Source organism: Tachypleus tridentatus, chromosome 4 (assembly GCF_004210375.1).
Source record: "Tachypleus tridentatus isolate NWPU-2018 chromosome 4, ASM421037v1, whole genome shotgun sequence".
NCBI lineage: Eukaryota > Metazoa > Arthropoda > Merostomata > Xiphosura > Limulidae > Tachypleus > Tachypleus tridentatus.
In genome coordinates, this window is record NC_134828.1 from 77,797,996 (window position 1) to 77,817,446 (window position 19,451).

At 33.8% G+C, this 19,451-nt stretch overlaps 1 protein-coding gene across 4 annotated transcripts in view; it reads left to right on the forward strand.

Annotated features, from left to right (window-relative positions):
* LOC143249498 (follistatin-like) overlaps positions 1-19,451 on the forward strand; it is a 71,517-nt gene that overhangs the window by 28,708 nt on the left and 23,358 nt on the right. For 2 of the 4 annotated variants that reach the window (XM_076499435.1, XM_076499433.1), the window contains exon 2: positions 11,757-11,942. The exons of 1 other annotated variant lie outside the window; for it this stretch is intronic. In XM_076499435.1, the coding sequence (XP_076355550.1) occupies positions 11,757-11,942 (186 nt within the window). Of the gene's footprint in view, positions 1-11,753; positions 11,943-19,451 lie in introns of all 4 variants that reach the window. One more of the 4 variants, XM_076499432.1, reaches the window with a different exon arrangement.

A 19,451-nucleotide genomic window follows, 5' to 3' on the forward strand; every position in this document is an offset into this window, starting at 1 on the left:
AAACGAAAGCTAGCAAGGAAGTAACCAAGAAAAGTTATGCGCAGAGCAAGTTAGATAAGTTAACAGTTTTCTTGGACAGCAAAATGAACTTTTTATTTTGTCTTTTTCTTTAGTCTGCAATTCCTCTATTTGAGCAAGCCAATTTGATATTGCAGAAAGGAAGAACATTGCATACACATTATGCATAGAACTCTTATTACACAAGTTAAAAATATACTTGTCAGATACATCAAGCCAGAATATCTTGAAGGCAACATCACTGAACTTGACTACAACAATGAATCCTTACACAAATCTGATGAGACAGTTTCTATTGGAAATGCTGCCAAGGAATACATTGTTAAATATGAAAAGGACCTGGATCTGATCAACTTCTACACCAGTATCAAGAAATACTGAATTGCAGCTACAAATTACATGATGAAACATTTCCCTCTAAATGATGAACTTCTGATTCATGCAGAGGTTGCTGATCCAAAACTGAAAGTCAGCAAAGATTTCTCTTCTCTACTCTTCTTCACAAACAGGTATATTGTCCTTGTGAATTCACATGAGCACGACACTATTGGCAAGTTGGAAGGGCAATATTTGAACTATCAAATTGATACTTCCTCAGAAACTGTCCTTCAGTTGAATGTTGACAAGTTTTGGGTTCAGCTGTCTACAGTTAAGGATGAAAATGGCAACCAGAAGTATGACATTCTGTGTAGAGTTATGCTTGGAATTCTTACAATCTTCAATTCTAATGCTGACAGTGAAAGAATATTTAGTTTAGTGATTAAAAACTAAAGCAGGTTCAGACCAAACTTGAGCACCTCAGTTTTGACCAGTATTATAACACACAAGATGTGTATGCAGTCAAATGGAGAATGTTGTTATAACTCCCAACCATCCAGAGACATTCTCATGAAAGCAAAGGCTGCAACAGCTGCAAAACTATTACAATAAATGTCATAAACATAATATAAACTAGTCCTTACACAAAGACTTTTTCTGCTTACTGTTTGTACATGTTCAATGTTGTTTTACCAGTATGTTTGTTACTCTGAACTAAATAAAAGACATAATTTCAAAATAATTTTTTTAAATTTATTTATTAAATACACAAAACACAGTCATAAATGAGCAATCTATAGCAGTAATAAATAATAATAATCATAATAATAAATAGCTTAGAGACATTGGTCAAGCCTAGTAGCCGCAAGTGATAAAGGGCTCTGTCTACAATCATTACGCTCAGTCATTTGAAATAGTTGGCATCTCTGTATCTCGTAATTAATAGATCATTCCATTCTTAATACCACATACTTAACTAACCAAGCATAATTCACTCCTAAGAAGAGATTAATAACAGAGCATTGTGAACTGAAATATTAACAGTCTCAGAAATAATACTTAGCTTTAGAAATTCAGGAAGGAATCTGTAATAATCACAGCACTCGGAGTATGTTTAATAATCAGACTGTTCAGAATATGTATAATAATCAAAGTGCTTGAAGTATGTATAATAATCACTGTGTTTAGGGCATGTGTATTAATCGCAATGCTCGGAGTACGTTTAATAGAACGTAGATTAATTAGAATTAATTATGTGTATGTACATTTTATGTTTTTGAAGAACAATTAGCTATTTAAAAATTTTGGAAAGTTTTATCTATTCGAAATCATATACTTAGGTAGAATAACAGCATGTGTTTCCAATACTTGTCTAGTTTTATTTATTTTTCAAAATACCACTGGATGGTTTGTTGTGTAGTGCAGTTCTTTCACGTGGAGGCAGGCACACCTTGTTTATCGAATAGACAGCAGCATAAACATTCGGGTTTCTAGTCACGGAAACGACCTACGACGTAATTTTAAAGCTGCAATAAAAGTGTTGTTGAACGGAACTTAACCTCTATGTCTCGTTCGTTAACCTTTGAAATGCGTCTGAAAACAATAAATATGTAAATAAGTATAAGTAACAAAATAGTTAAATTTCTAGAAACTTCTGAGTCCACGCATGAAAGACAAGAAAACGTTATTCGATGTTAACTCTCCCATCTCTTTCTCACTTCGAGTTAACAAGTTACTATCACAGATAAGAACACTATCAATCACTTTCACACACAAAAATACGACCCTAAAATGAATATCCTTCAGGTATCAATGTTTTATCTACGATTATATGTTATGAATTGTTTAAATTTTTATTACTCCTGCATTTCTCACACTAATACATAACTATGCCTCTTTTTTTATCTTTGTGAGCAGACGCACCCTATTAACACTCAATTTTATACAACTAATAACAGAAAGTTTCCTATAATTATTCATATATGTCACCAAAATAAGTGGAACTTCGGCTCAAGAAATTACGTAATGTGTTTTTCTGAATGAAATAGAAACCATAAAGTTTGCTAGTGTTTGCAAACATGTGACGTTGCATCTGGAAGATATCAGCGTAATAAATTAAGTTAGCGTAATTTAAAATAAAAGCCTGTTTTAAGCTCTAGAAACTTTAGTGCTATATCATTCGCTACCAACTAACACACCAAAATTTAAACATAAAGTAATTCATATTATCAACGCTTTTGTTTGTAGTTTTGGGAATGAGGGTTGACCAGAGTCAGTTGCCTGGCGAATTGCCTCCAAATACGAATTATCTTTTTTATCAGTTTTCAAGTTTATCGAAATAAACTCTATTGACCCTGCTAATGATTATTACTGTTCACAAAACGAAAACCATAGATTAACTTATCTAGCATTTTAGAAATCCTTAATCTGAGAAAATCCTTGTAACGGTTTCAAGTCAAGTTCTTTATGAAATTTTGTCATTTAAAAAGGAATCTGCTATTATAACGGATTATCTTTCGAGGTATTTGTTTAACCTAACAGCATCAACGTTTGGGAAAAGGTATTTTGTTGTATTTTAATACAAAACGATGTCCACCATGGTCAATCGAACTCCAGATTAAGCATTTTCAAAGAAAAAAAAAGAGAGCTATTATTTACAACACTCAGAACAGCGTGCTTTCTTTGTTTGTAGCTAAGCACAAAGCTACACAATAAGTTATCTGTGATCTGCCCACTACAGATATCGAAACTCGGTTTCTACGCTGTAAGTTTGCAGACATAGTACTGTGCTACTGGGGGAAGAACAGTTCTTGTTTAAGATATATTCAATTTAAAAGGAAATGAGAAAGGAAAACTATAGAAATATAATGTATCATAAAAATATTTATTTATAGTTTGTAGTAAGTACTTTGAAATTTTTCATTCGTTATTTTGCTTACGAAATTTGAACTTCTATATACATTCGAAAGTATGAAAGAAGTAACACTTTCCTCCATCAAGTATTCCATATTTATTAAGAAATCACTAGTAGAAGTTATAAAAAAGATACATTTCAAAATAATTACCTTAATAAATCAAATATTTTTCTAAGTTGATGTAAAAACAAATGCACTACACGACATTGATTAAGTTTTCTTACTTTTAAAAACAATAATATATATTGTCTTGCTAAAGTTAAAGTAGACTCTCGCTCTGCCTTGACCTCCTCAGCGGTAAGTTTAGGGACTTAGAATACTAAAACCGGAAGTTAGCTTCCACGCAGTGGACAGAACGCAGATAGCCCCTTACGTTTGATTCCACATAGTGGATAAAACGCAGATGGCCCTATTTTAATTTGAGCTAGAACAACAACAACCGCTGCTTCCCTTATTGTGCAAACCAAATTTAAACTGCCTGTTTGTAAAACTATTATTAATCATTCACTAATTTCATTTGAAGCCTAAGAACGTTTTTGCAAGTATTTCAGTTTAAAAAAATAAATGTATAACTTATTTAAAAAGTATCTGTATTTAAATAAGTCCTTAACGTGTATATACTTTCAACTATTACCTTACTGTGAACAAAATTTAACAAAAGTTCTTATTTCTCGAGGGAGACACATATCTATTCATATTTATAGTGAAGCCCATCCCGATTGACTCTCCTTTCATAGAAGCATAGTAATTATTTGAAGAATACTATCCTATTAATATTGGGGTCGGCATGGCCAAGCATGTTAAGGCATGCGACTCCTAATCTGAGGGTCGCGGGTTCGCATCCCCGTCGCGCCAAACATACTCGCCCTTTCAGCCGTGGGGGCGTTATAATGTGACTGTCAATCCCACTATTCGTTGGTAAAAGAGTAGCCCAAGAGTTGGCGGTGGGTGGTGATGACTAGCTGCCTTCCCTCTAGTCTTACACTGCTAAATTAGGGACGGCTAGCATAGATAGCCCTCGAGTATCTTTGTGCGAAATTAAAAAATAAACAAACTATTAATATTTAGAATTGTTAAACGTAAAATCAAGTATAAAAATGTACACATATTCCTGAAAAATACCAAAAAAACATCGAACACGGCAGTTTTCTTGAATACATTTTCTTCCCCTCACTGAGAAATCAAATATTTATCAACTGTTTTGTTTGTGGAACTTGTTTTCAATCTCTCAAGACAAAGTGGTTGGCATAGAGTTACGATACTAAATGTATAAAACAAGAAATATACAAATTGTTCCCCACGATTTATTTAACACAACTTTCGACACATGATACGTGAATAAGCTTCAGGCTCGGAAAACATAGAAAATAGCCAGTAGGTGGCAGCTTAATTATTTCTTTTTTGAACTGCAGGTAGAATAATGACATATGAAATTTCACCAATGTAAACATTACCATACGTTAAAAAATACTAACAGAATACTTTTGCCTTCTCACTGTCTTGAAATCGGTATAATTTCAAAATTAGGGTTTGATACTTTTATTCTTATAATATCCGATACTTTATATTCCGGAACGTTAGTACACAAATATTTCTGGTCTCTAAACATTATTTGAATTTAACATGCGCGTTTAATTTTCTATAACAGTGTACTGTAAAGCTAAAATCCGAGATTCGAGATCTCGTGATGTATAGTATACATTTGATCATTTTGTAGCTTTACACGAAAACCTACCCACGAATATAACAATTGAAAATGACGTTCGCATAAATGTATTTTAATCTCAGCTTAAACTATTCTAAAAAAATTCCGCTTTCTGCCTCCCGTGGTACCCACACAAAGACAAAGCAAAAGCTACACAAAATGTTGATTATTATGTTTGTCTATTTCTTTCATCTCACAGTTTAAACAAAACGCAAAATACTTTACTGTTTCTGTTTTGTGGCATTTTAACGGTCTTCAAAGAATATTTGATATATATATAGTTTTATATCGTGCTAACTGCCACCTATCGTATTAACCTAAATGCGATGCAACTTACCGCAAGCGCACTTAGTAATACCTAATGCTCTTTTTTTAAGTTTAACTTGTAAGATTTTGAAAATTAGTTAATCATTTTACACCAAACTCTCAACTGGCGTCATATATTATTGGTTAATAGGGTGGAAAATAACATTATTCTTAGGTATGTATACATCAATAAAAATCTTCGATTTTTTTATTATCTATTGGGTTGAGGAATAATTCGTGAGCGTTTTTTCAAGTTAAAAAAATATATCCATAAATGAAACGCTTTCGCAAAATATTTCATGTCATTTGGTAGATAATTTTTTGCTCTAATAGATGGTGTATTTGATTTTCATATGTCTTTAATTTTTGCTTTCATTTTCAGCTCATTAAATGGAATGTCAAGTGGACAAAATCGAGCATTTTCGACACCATCTGCTTTTCGCATTTAATTTCTGGTAATTTCGTTTAAAACAATGCATACTGTATACCTAGGTATTACATGAAATAAAGTATCATAATAAATGTTTTGGGTGTAATGTGTTCATGCATTGAAGTATTGTATAGTCTTGCATGTAATGCTTGAATGAAATTATTTAAAAAAGCTCACGAATTATTCCTCAACCTAATAAATAACATTTTTCATAGACCACTAGTTTCAATTGTCATAAAAGTTATAGTTCCTTAATTTATTTATTAACAGAAGTTTCACAAAAGGTGACAATAACACAAAATATAATAATCAGATATCTTTAGTACTATTCCCAACATATATTTTTGTTACAATCAACTTTACCAAATACTATGTTAATTCATTAAGAAAGAAATCCTTAAAAAACAATGAACTAGACAAAGAGCCAAAGCCGATGCTAAGTCCTTAAAATATTCGAGGCTAGAGTCCAAAAACATGAGAATTTTGGGCGTTTTAATGTGATATCAACAATGATTTTATATTCTGATTTTTCAAGACATCAACTCCTTAGCATATGCATACATATATACGAATTTTGTGTCCATGTTTGAAGCTTTCATATCTTCTGTGTTTGTATTGTTATTTTAGCTTCTCAACTAGACTTTAGGGAAAAAGTCGTGTTAAGTAATATTTAAGAAAGTCCTACGAGTCTACAATTCATTAAAAAAATTGTCATCTCAGCATGGTGATTACAGAAGAGCCTGACTGTTGCAGGATTTGGATTTTTCAAACCGAGGGGTATTTGTGTAGTGAATAAACTTGGCTAGCAGCCAACATCTGTATATATATATATATATTGAAAACCAAACAAGCTGGAAAAATGGTGCTGTGTACATGTATATAATCAAAAGAACAAAATTAATATTCGTTCAATATATCTCTAAAATTCCTTACGTTTCTTCTATTATTTACTATAGTCTTAGCTGACCTAACAGAAATTTTGATTTACGATTTTTTCTTCTTTAGATTTAGCCTTCTGTATTTACTTCGCTACATATTCAAGTGGACGTTTAACTCGTGTCGCAATTTTCGTGGTTTGGAGAAGTTTGTTTTCTTTGGAGTTTACTTTCTCTTTGTCGGGAAGTTTCCTTCCCCTTATAATATTTACTTCCGGCTGGATCAAGCAATGCGCGATTTTAAAGAAGTGGCACAGCAATTTCTGCTACATAAACAGAAGCAAAGTGCCATTAAACCCGCATGAGCTCTTAATTTGATATGACAGGATTTTGAAAATATACAAAAGATATCTTTTTCTTCAGCATATTAAAATACAGAAACTTAAAAGAAGTTTAAACCACAAAAATAACAACATAATAATCGAATAGAAAAGCTCATCAAACCGTTTAGATTATTAGATATTCATCATGATTTATTTGACCATTTTTCAAGCAATTACACAATTTTTCCTAAACTTTTAATAAACATCCTTTAAAATATTTATCTATGGCTTATGTAAATTTAATTTGTAGCCAGACTGTGTATAAATACTGTATGCACGGAAGATTTTGTTACAGAACGATCAGACATGCACTACATAATCTAAGGTACTGATGAATCAGATTTATTTTACTGTCTGAAATACCTATAGAGATATTTCTCTGAAGTACCAAGAAACGTCAATAGAATCCAGCTTTGATTTCACGTTTAGCTTCTTTGCACAAAAGTAAAAGTTTAAGAAAACGTTTCTATTCTGAGAAAAAGGAAGGGGGATTGCATTACTGGAATTTTCTTCTTTGCTTGTACCCCGCTGGTATCAGAAGAAGTCTACGGATTTACAACGCTAAAATCAGCGGTTCGATTCCCTTCGGTGAACACAGCAGATAGTCCAATTTGGCTTTGCTATAAGAAAATTCTACACACAAATACACACTTATTTGCTTAAATTTAATAAAAAAAAAAACATATAATTAAATTGAAATAAGTTCAGTGTTAAAAAGAGATTGCCAAAAGAAGGGCCCGACATGACCAGGTGGTTAAGGCCCTGAACTCGTAATCACACACAATAAAAAACACACAAACGTAAAACATAACTTAAAACACTAAATCAAAAAGCATAACAATTATGACAGTCTGTATAAAGTAGGACCGTACATCGACAGTGATATAACGTGTGTGGATTATAACAGTCTGTGTGGAAGTAAGACCGTACAACGACAGGGTTACGTATATTCACAAGATATGAATCATACAAGTTCAAATAAAGAAAATTAAAATGTAAACTAAGAGATGCTTTTAATCAACTATATCTCACTCTTACTTGGCCCGGCATGGCCAGGTGGGTTAAAGCGTGCGACTCGTAATCGGAGGATCGCGGGTTCGCATCCCCCTCGCACCAAACATGCTCGCCTTTTAAGCCGTGAGGGCGTTATAATGTGACGGTCAATCCCACTATTCGTTGGTAAAAGAGTAGCCCAAGAGTTGGCGGTGGATGGTGATGACTAGCTGTCTCCCCTCTAGTCTTACACTGTTAAATTAGGGACGGCTAGCACGAATAGCCTTCGAGTAGCTTTGCGCGAAATTCAAAACAAACCAAGCTAAAAGAAGATAGCTATTTCCTACGAACTACCAGTTTCATAAAAAGAAAAAAAAAACTTGTTAGCTTTCAAGATTTATAGAAATTCAGTTCAGAAATCAGGCCTTAAACAAATTTTTCTCTGTCAAAAAGAGTTTAGTATTTTGTTGGTGCAAAGGTTTTATCTTACTGTAGCTCATATATTACAAGCGAAAGCATGGCAACGTTTATTTAAACCAGTGTTTAAAAAAAAGTTAGATAATGTTATGTACACTGGACTACGTGATTTAAGTCATCAACACGTTTGATACAACGTGGGAGCTTCAGCTGCTTAAGACGTCACTAAAGACATGAACCCTGATACGATTCCAGCTTTAATATGATAACAAACCTGCAAGGCGACAGGAGGCGGTAAGCAAAGAAAACTCCCTGTCTCATAAAGAGCTACAGCTATTACCGCCAATATTATGTTTTACTAGACCAGAACGTTTAAATAAGCAATCTGAATTTTACTCTGGGGGTTTAATTTTAGAGTCCTAAGCTGACCTGTTCGTATTAAAATGATATGATAAATGAACAACAGGTTTTTCTATTCCTCATGATTTCTTAAGAGTTGAGTTACATAACTTGCCTGTTTGCATCATCTGTTTTCTGCATCAGCTACAAATATTAGTGGTTTGGGATCAAGAAAAATCCAATGTTAAGGGTTAAAGGCTGTCATTTCAGGGTTACTTCTACTATGAGATTTTTTGTAAGCGCGTTTTACGCTATTAATTTATTCCACTGAGGAATGAGCTTCACAGTTTTACCAAGGTCAGTTTATTTTACAACAGAATATTGTACGTGGGTAGAATGGTAAACCAAACATCTGTTATATGTTGCGTCATTCATTTTGACAGTCTTACAAACGAACTGATGATGAATTATTTCTATTGTAGAGGTGGTAGCAAACAGTCTGTTTTGCGTTGAAAAGAAGCTTTTGTAGATTATGTCATAGCCCTGCTGTGTGATGAAAAGAAACATTTTTGGATTAGCTGCTACCCATTTCGAGAGCTTACAAAACAAAAACACTTGTAGATCAGCTGCTACTCCTCTGGTGCATATAAAAAAAAAAAAAAACATTTGTAGGCCACTTGTTACCCTTCTTGTGCGTCTCAAAAACAAAAACACTTGTAGATCAGCTGCTACCCTCGTCTTGTGCTTAGAAAACAAAAACTTGTGAATCAGTTGCTATCCATCTTGTATGTTGAATTATTTGTTTTGTTTATTGTTAAGCTCAAAGCTACACAATAGGCCATGTGTAGTGTGCCCACTGCGGGTATCAAAACCAAAGTTTTAGCGTTACTATTCTCATATTTAATGCTGAATCAGCGGTAGGCTATGTGATTCTAAGAGGTACTTGTTTATTGGGTCAGTGGTTTTTAAAGTGTGGTCTGCCGCCCGCCGCTAGTAGTCCGAGAGGGACATCTATGTGGTTCGCGGGCTGGTCCAAAATGCGAGGTAAAGAGATAGTGAAGGACTGAAAGTAGTTCGTGAGAGTCCTCTAGTTGTGAAGAACTTGGAGGTAGTGCGTGGAATCTTTTGCCCTATCAAAACTGTCTACAGACGGAAAACTTGGAGGATCACTATATTACGTCATGCCCTGTTGTAAGGTTAAAAGTAAAATTGTGAATCACCTACTAACCCCCATCACGTGATAATAAAAGACACATATGAACAAGGTGTTACTTAATTGTAGAAAGAAAAGGCAAGAAATTCAGCTACTATGTTGTCATCATTTTGAGATTTTCTTTCTCCTACAGCGAGTAAAATATTATAGCTGCTAGTTTGTAATATCTGCTTATGGCACCAAGTTGTTTTTAGAACTGAACTAGTAAACGTTTAATGGTATGAGTTGTTGGGAGAGGTTTACTGTACTATGGTTGTGTTGCATAAAAATAAAATATGTCCTTGTTTATGTGTATATTCTGTTACTCTTAGATAATCTTTGCATTTGGAACGTAAATTCACCTTGTATATAGGACTAACTGTCCAATTTCAACATGGATGTCGTAATCCTATTATTTGTAGAGATAATACAGAATTAACTTAATAATCTGTAACTTGTTTGGTGAGCTGAAAACAATAAATATATTTTGGGAAAACACTGACTACACTATAAAAGTGTTTAAAATATTTTTTGGGAAAAGACAACTTGTCTGTTTAAAACATGTATATTAACTCTCTCTTATTCGTTTTGGTTTAATGATACTTTCATCTTGAGTAGAATTCTTCCTTTCAAAATCTTCCCAAATGGTTCAGAAATATACATAAGATATTTATTGTTTTCCCAATGTATTAGTGTTTAGCATACGGAACTGGGTATGAGACGGTTTCGGGTTCGAGCTGTAGTTCTACAAAATATGTTTCGTTCTTTAAACTGGGGGTGTGTTATAAGAGTAACAGCTGACCTCTGCATTCGGTCAAGAGTAGGCACTTGAGGCAGTAGCTGCTACCGACTGGTTACTTGACCGCCGTTCAAATTTGGAAAAGGGTACGCTTGACACACTGGGGTCTCTGACCTGACTGTTCAGCTCATCGTGCGGATAAGGTGTTGTTCAGGTAAACAGATAAACAATGATCCATAGTCTGAACACAAAACTTAGCATCAGCATTCTATCTGGTAAATTAACCCTTACTTGGATAATGCTGGTTAACAAGAAGCGTGTTAAGATAATGTTCACGTTTGTAATAAAATTTTAAGTATGCATCAGAAAATTTGCGTTGGGGCACTGTACAACATTCGAAAGATTGGGTTTAATACGTGCATGAGCTGGTATATTTTGAAAGCTAATAAACCGATATACACAGAATATAAAGTCACTATAAGACAGTCCTTCCTAAATTTGGTATGGATCCAAATTCAGATTTCAGATTAGTTTGAACAATTTTTATAATAAAGACGAACGTTTGGAAGGTTTCAGGTTAATAACTCTGAAAAGTATGATCGTATTTGTAATAAATTTCATGGACACATTAAAACTGAAAATTTTCATAACAATATAAAAAACGATACGGATCGTTTATCATTTTGGATCTGAGAAGGATTTTTCTGAGTTTTCGCGGATAAAATTTGACATTATTTAATGTAAACGCGTACAATCTCGAAAATGAGCTGCGGGCGAGAGTATGTGATTTTGTTTCTATTGCTCTTATTGTATAAATGTATGTACAGACTTCTACCTTAGCTTAAAAGTAGAGCGGCAAATATAAGTTAATCGAGTATTATAAGAAAATGAATATATACATCATCTTTTGATATCATTATATTACAGCAGATTAAAAATTCAAATCCTATTTTGTGCTCTTCTAACTTCTTTCTTTATTTGCACGTAATCGAAAACTGGGATTTTAATAAATGCAGTTTTCATCACAGTATGTTAATTTACTTCCCACAAAATTCAGTCTTATTAAGTTTTCAGAACCAGAATAAATTTCTTATAGCATAGAGTAATGTTTAGTTTTCCGTAGCAGGTCTTTGTTGGAGTTCCATGGATCGTAATGACCGCTGCACTGCGTCCTTGCGTACCAATGTCTCTAAGGAAGAATGTTGTGCCGACAGTAGCGCCACTACTGCTTGGAGTTCTAAAGATTTACAATCAGGAGACTTATTTTTCTGGAGAGTACTTGGTGGCGGAGTACCTTGTCAACTTTGTAAAGGTAAATGTTTAAACACGTGTATGTTCTAGAATTTGCCTATTTTTACTTCATATAGACCTGAATTTTTTTTTCGTTTTCTTTTAATAATGCCATAGTAATTTTTCTATGCATTAGATTTACGTCATTATGATAATTTGGTTGGGTTGTACAATGAATGTTAAGTTAATCAAAAGCTGGGCTGGTTAAATTAATGTGTTAAAAACTCCAAGTATGAGTTCACTCAAAGAGGTCATGCTGACGTTGTGTGATGTAATCTTTTCATTTTGTTACTGCGGTTGTCATGTTACACAGTCCTCTTGGATGTTTTTCTCTGCTTATATTTCACGTGCCACTAGAATTACGTCATTGAAAAGGAATGCAAACCGTATACTATAAAATAATCTTGACGTCAACAGAATTACGAATAAAGTTGCGCTAAAAGTATAGGCATGAAAAAGTAAAGTAACCCCTCGTGTTGTACGAAAGCCATTGAACCATGAAGCTGGACTAATTTCATAGAAGTCTGTTGCCTGTTTGGTTTTGCCCAACCCCAAGAGGCACAGCGAAATGTCTGCGGACCCACACCACTAAAAACCAGGTTTCGATACTCGTGATGGGCAGATCACAGATAGCCCATTGTGTAGCTTTATGCTTAACTGCTAACAAAACAAACTTATTTGGTTTTAAAAGCACACTACACGTACATTGACAATAAAATTTTATTTAAATTTATAATTTCAAAAATACCACCAAACTGATTTTCATAAAAATAGTTAACCTTCAAGTTTTGAGGTCGCACACGATTTATAATTAAATATGTGTACTTATTACTTAAGGGATCATTAATTTTTTAAAATTTCTACACACTTGTGAACACTATTCCTTAGTGTGACGAACTTGCTGTTATATATTTATTTTAGAGTCGATGTTTTAGTTAAATATATATTTAGAAATGCATGTAACTTATATTGTTAAATGTGTATTAATGAATCCCAGTATATTCACTAAACTTGTTGAAGATTCTCGAGTGTAAGAATCAACAATATGCTATGTCTGTCCGTAAATACTAGTGATTGTTAGTATTGTTGCCAACTGGAATTTCGAGAATCTCGTCTGACAATTACAAAAGGTAACCATTGCAACACGCGGAGAGTTTGTTTTTGAATTTCGCGCAAAGCTTCGGGAGGGCTATCTGCGCTAGCCATCCCTAATTTTGCAGTGTAAGACTAGAGGAAAGGCAGCTAGTCATCACCACCCACCGCCAACTCTTGGGCTACTCTTTTGCCAACGAATAGTGGGATTGACCGTCACATTATAACGCCTCCACGGCTGAAAGGGCGAACATGTTTGGTGCGACGTGAATTCTAACCAGCGATCCTCAGGTTACGAGTCGAACGCCTTGTTAACCTACCTGGCCATGCCGGGCCATCACGTGGAGAGTAAATATATATTTAATGTTTTGTTACAGTTGGTATATTGTAAACCTTGGAAGCTATAACTGCAATTAACATTTGTTAATCTGTAAAATATAGATACTTGACAAGAAAAGTTTATAGACTTCGAACATTACAAACCGTTTAACTTCAGCGGATTAACTTCGGCCGTTAGCATTTATACAAAGACATTATACAACCAGTGGCAGACTTAATGTTGTGTAGGCCCAAGGGTTAATTATTTTTGTGAGCCCTACATCCCATGTAATCTTATATAGAATAAAATAATCTATGGGTCCCCTTTAATACCATGGGCTCTAGGACTGAGCCCCCTATAGTTCCTACCTGAATACGCAACTGTGTATAACTTCAGCTGTGAGAAACTATCATGTGAAGAATTAACTAGCTTCCAGTTAAGTGAATCTTAACAATATAAACTCAGAATTAATTCGCTCGTCGTGAACCCTCGATAAAATATCAAGGAAGTTCCTGATCTGATAGAAGACTCAATATTTTTGTAAGTTCGTAAAACTTTAGTATATAAATTATTATCTGTAATAACTATTTCTAATAACCGCTGTTAAAACTGTGTAATTGTTTATATATTAAATATATTTGTATTAATAAAGAAAATTGTGTGTATCAATCTTGTTGGCAAACATCCTAAAGTTGATGCATCTCTGTGTTCAATTAACTTCTAAGATCGTATTACAATTTAACTCAATTTCAAACTATTTCAAGTTGTAATACGTAACCTAATAAATCGGAAGCTTCTCCGAGATAAATTAAAATACACAACACTAAGTATTTTTATTTAATAAAAAGTTGCTGTAGCTGTGTAGGCCGTGCTTAATTTTTGAACTACTGGCCATAGGAAAGACAGCCAGTCACCAGCACCACACTACTTATCATTTATGCGAACGGACTGATTGTCACTTTTGTAATATTTCCCTCAGTTTAATGAGCGAGGAATACTTTGGGACACAGCAAGAATTCGAATACAGCTTGCTAGCGCTAAAACTCAGAGATCTGCCCCAGGATTCAGCATTGTTAACTACATAAATACCACAGTTCAAAGAAGAACAAAAGACAAAATGGAGTTCTAAATGTTATTCTGTCATCAAGAGGTCCATTAATTGTAGTTATTTTAGCTCTTCCATTAAAAGCAACAGTTGGTGTAACTGCAACTTTTAATTGCTAATCGTTGTTAGACATTACAGTAGAGAACACTGTAATGACATTTGAGTTATGTTTATTTATTTGACACCTTTATCAAATTCCTGAGCGTTGACAAAACACTATAAATACAAAGTATAAATTTCGTTTAATCGATTTCCATGAGAATATAAAAACAAACATATTTTGTATTGATATTGTAAATATTTCTTTATTCCAATCTGTATACTAATTTTTTTTTTTGAATTCGCAATAAGATATAACCAATTCATTCCCTGTAGACAAGGTATTCAATTACATTTGGGTCACCTTATTATGTACATACTTTGTACACATAACTGAATAACTGTTTGTTTGTAATTATGCACAAAGCTATACAATGGGCCAGCTTTGCTCTGTACACTACGAGTATCGAAACCCGGTTTCTAGCGTTCTAAGTCCATAGATATATAGTTGTGCTACTGGAGGGGGGCTACAAACTAATAAAAACAGCACTCAAGTTGTATAAACAGAGATGTTAAAACATTTATTTTTTATGTATGTAACCTAGATGTGTTGTTCCTATTTGAAGTGCTATACAAATATGTTTGAATATATTATCACACTTAATGCCCCATTTTATAAGTGAATACAAGCGTTGTTGAATGTATTTTTGAAAGTCTTGTTGATAAACAGCTGAGAGATTCGTGATATAAATATTTAGCTAAAGTTTATTTGTGTGTGTGTTGTTGGTTTTGTTTTTTCATTTCGCACAGAGCTACACGAGGGCTATTTGCGCTAGCCGTTCCTCATTTAGCAGTGTGAGACTAGAGGGAAGGCAGCTAGTCACCACCATTCACTGCCAATTCTTGGGCTATTCTTTTAGCAACAAATAGTGGGATTGGCCGTAACATTATAATTCCCCTACGGCTGAAAGGGTTTAGCTAAAGAAATATTCATAATACGGAAAAACCTCTATTTAGTGTCAAAATTTCGAGTTCACTTAAGGAAAACATAATAAAGTAAATTAACACAAAGTTTATATTTCGTCTTGGTGTAAAATAAAGATTTATCTTTGAAATATATTCAAAACCAGCAAGTGGTCTGCTTAGAATTAGCAGTCTCAACAATGGCATTGTGTATACCTGAAGCTGTGAGTCGATGTAAAGTTCAGTTCTTGGTGGATGAAGAAGCCACCAGGCTTTGTTTGACCATGGAATAAATCAAGCACCACTCAGATTCAGTAAAAATCAACTTTGTCTTCGCTTATGGAGCTGAGATAGAAGTGAAAAAAAAACCGATACTGTCTCGAAAGAGTAAATGTATTTGTAACATATCTTGGTTCAAGAACCGAAATATCTTAGGGTTGGACTTACTGTATGAGCTACCTACAAGCATGGTCCATAAAACAATCACTGTGTGGACTTCACTAAGATTATAACAAGTATCAAAGTAGATTTGATTATGAGGAAAGAGCCACACAGTTGCCAGCGAATGTTTGTTCATAACATCAATGGTTGTAATGATTGAAAAACTGAAGCTAAATACTTGTGTTGAGTTTAGACAGGTGAAGCGATAATACATTCGTGTCCTCTTTGTTTACATGCACGGATGAATACTTGAATGTATTGAAAGGATAATAGTTCTAGAGTATAGTTGCTGAAAAGTGGAGTTAGATAGTAAAATCAGAAGCACTGTGCAATATTCCTATAATATGTCATGAGTCAATAGATAAAAGCAGTTCGGACAGCATATACTCGTCAATGTCGGAAAAAGACTTTTTCAAACATACGGATGGACTGCCGTAGTAAAAACTAGTAGTAATTCAATCCACTTGTGATTTACATTTTTGCCAGTTCGGAGGCCGAATTTTTTACAGTAGGTGTTTGTGACTTATTGTCTAGTGACAATATTTACACAGCGAGAAAAACTTACAAGTTTCGAGTAAGATGACGTCAACAGTATTACAAAAGCCTATTACAACAATTAACTGCACAAACAATGTAGCACTTGTGTAGAATTACATAGCATTTATATCAAATGTTTATTATTATTTTGTTAAATTAATCAATAATACAGAAAGTTTTACGTTCAAAGTTTAGTTATTGCTACATCGTCCATATTAAGTTTGCACTAATACTTGGTCGAATAACTGGATCTGATAATTCTGTCACAGGTCTGGGAATAAGCTGAAGTGAAACTGTACCCATGTTTTAAGTTTGTACCAGTTTAGTGTTATATCAAACACCAACGTGTGAGTCATTTGGTTGGCATTTATCTCTCCAGTGTTGTACACTAGGTGCAGAAATGTCTTAAATAAAAAGTTTCCTCAACTTTCAAATATCATTAGTAAGCTGTCTGATGTTTGGTTCACCATAATTTTATTTGTTTCATTCTGGTAATCGAAGTGTACTTGCATTTTGTTTCTGTGTTGTTGTGATCGTTTTAGTTTGCCAGTTATTTTCTGTTTAATTTTATTAATTTCAATAAAAGTTTTAATACCCATACCATCTGTCTCGATATACAGATGAATAAGTGTGTATCTGAGTGGGTATAATTACAAAATGTACAGGTGTAGAAGAGTACTTATATTCTAACCTAATCATATCACACATACTATAGAAATTTCATATGCTTTATCAATTATGGATCATGGACACATTCCCTTGCCTTGCGTTATGGTGCTCGACTCGTAATCTGAGAGTCGCGAGTTCGAATCCCTGTTACACCAAAGATGTTCGCCTTTTCAGCCATGGGGGACGTTATAATGTTATGATCAATCCCACTATTCATTGGAAAAGAGTAACTTAAAAGTTAGCGGTGGGTGGTGATGACTAGCTGCCGTTGCTCTAACTTTACACTACTAAATTAGGGACGGCTAGCGCAGATTGCTCTCGTGTAGCTTTGTGCGGAATTCATAAACAAATAAACACATTCGCTAGGCGACAACACCACTGTTAGCATTTTCCGATTTAAATTTAAACATTTATTTGATCAAACTAGTATCTTGTGAAAGAAACGTAAGGCGTATTCCTGCGCAAAATCAAGAATAGATTATTCTGCACCAATGCTCTATGTCAAAAATGGATTGTTATACCCTGCTTGCCAAAATCTTAAGTTCAATGAACATAAAGAAAAAATATGCATTTTGCGTTGTTAGACTCAACCACTTATTTGAGTAGAGCTTCGAAAGATGACAATAAGAAAAGGGAAAATAAAAAAACTTTTTTAGCATTTAATAGGGAAAATATGATCACTATAAAATTAGCCTAAATACTAGCTGGTCAAAAGTTTAAGACCATACTGAAACGAAGCGTTAATCGTCAGACACGTAACGAAATTTAGTCATTTGTGTTCAAGCATTAGCATTGTCAACATCTCCCACTGACATCTCCTGTGTTACATTGGGTAAAAACATGGTAAAGGGTAAAAAGTTGACAGAGTTTGAACGTGGCAATATTGTCGAGCTGCAAAAGCAAGATCTCTCTCAACATGCCATCACTGGTGAGATTAAGCGTTGTAAAACTGCTGTTGCAAATTTCTTAAAAGACCTTGAGACTTCTTGTTGGGCATTTTCTACCCTGTTTAGAACTTTTTTTTGGTATGGTCTTAAACTTTTGACCAGCTAGTATTTAGGCTAATTTCATAGTGTTCACATTTTCCCTATTAAATGCAAAAAAGGTTTTTTTTATTTTGCCTTTTCTTATTTTCATCTTTCGAAGCTCTACTCAAATAAGTGGTCGAGTCTAACAACGCAAAATGCATATTTATTCTTTATGTTCATTAACCTTAAGATTTTGGCCAACACACCTATAATAATCAGTTTGATTCAATTTTAATGTACAAGTATATTGCTAAATCACACAAATGTCTTAAATTTTAGTATGGTATATATATATATATATACACACACACATGTATCATATATAAAATATTTTTAAAAATTATATAAAAAGGAATTTTTGTGAGCTTACTTTTCCCTTCTTGTTGCTTATTTTGAGACCAGCAGCTTCACAAACCCTGTTTATACATTCCCTAAAATAAAGAAATGGGAGACAATTTGTCCAGTTTCAGCACATAAACTGTATCTTGTTTAATCATTCTAATTCAAAAACAGCCTCAGTATACGATACTTAAGCCTCATCAAAAGGACAAGCTCTTGTGATAAAATGAATACAGAAACACATCTTATAAATAAAAAATATTTCACACTGGAAAAATAAGTCTAAGAATTTCAAATCATACAAAAATAAAGATTAATTTTCTGTGGAAAAAACAAACAATGCAAATATGCCATATTTGAAAACTATAACACACCAACATGATGAACATTTTTTCTTTATGTTCATTGGCCTTAAGATTTGGGCCAGCAGTGTATAATAGCATGCTATGTTAAGAATACATTATTTTACGCTAACACTAACGGAGCTTTGAAAAAGGTGAGCCAAACTTAGTGGACGCAAATCAGAGCTCATAGGTTTCTTTTGTTTACAGAAAGATTGAATCGTATTTCGAAATTCGTTAGTCAGACATTAATAAATACGTCCACGTGTTTTGATTTAATGTGAAGTTGTGTGGAAGTTATAGCTGCATTTCAGGAACATGTCTAGGTTGTCAATATATACATATAACCTATGGACCACCACGGACTAATTCATCCATCTAGGCCATTCCATTCAGTAAACTATACATTGAAATAAAAATAAAATACTCAGAATTAGCTCTTAGTAGTCAAATATTTACCAAGTTTTCCTTCTTAATCTCCCTCACATGAACTGCATCCATCACATCTGAAGACAACCCATCCCAAAAACAAGACATTCTGTAAGAAAGGCAAACTTGTCTTTGCTGAAGATGAACCCTACTCTACTAAAATTATAGCTTTATTAATTAGTTTCCAATCTCATCTGTTCCCAATGGTTTAGGGTATGTCATGCGTCTT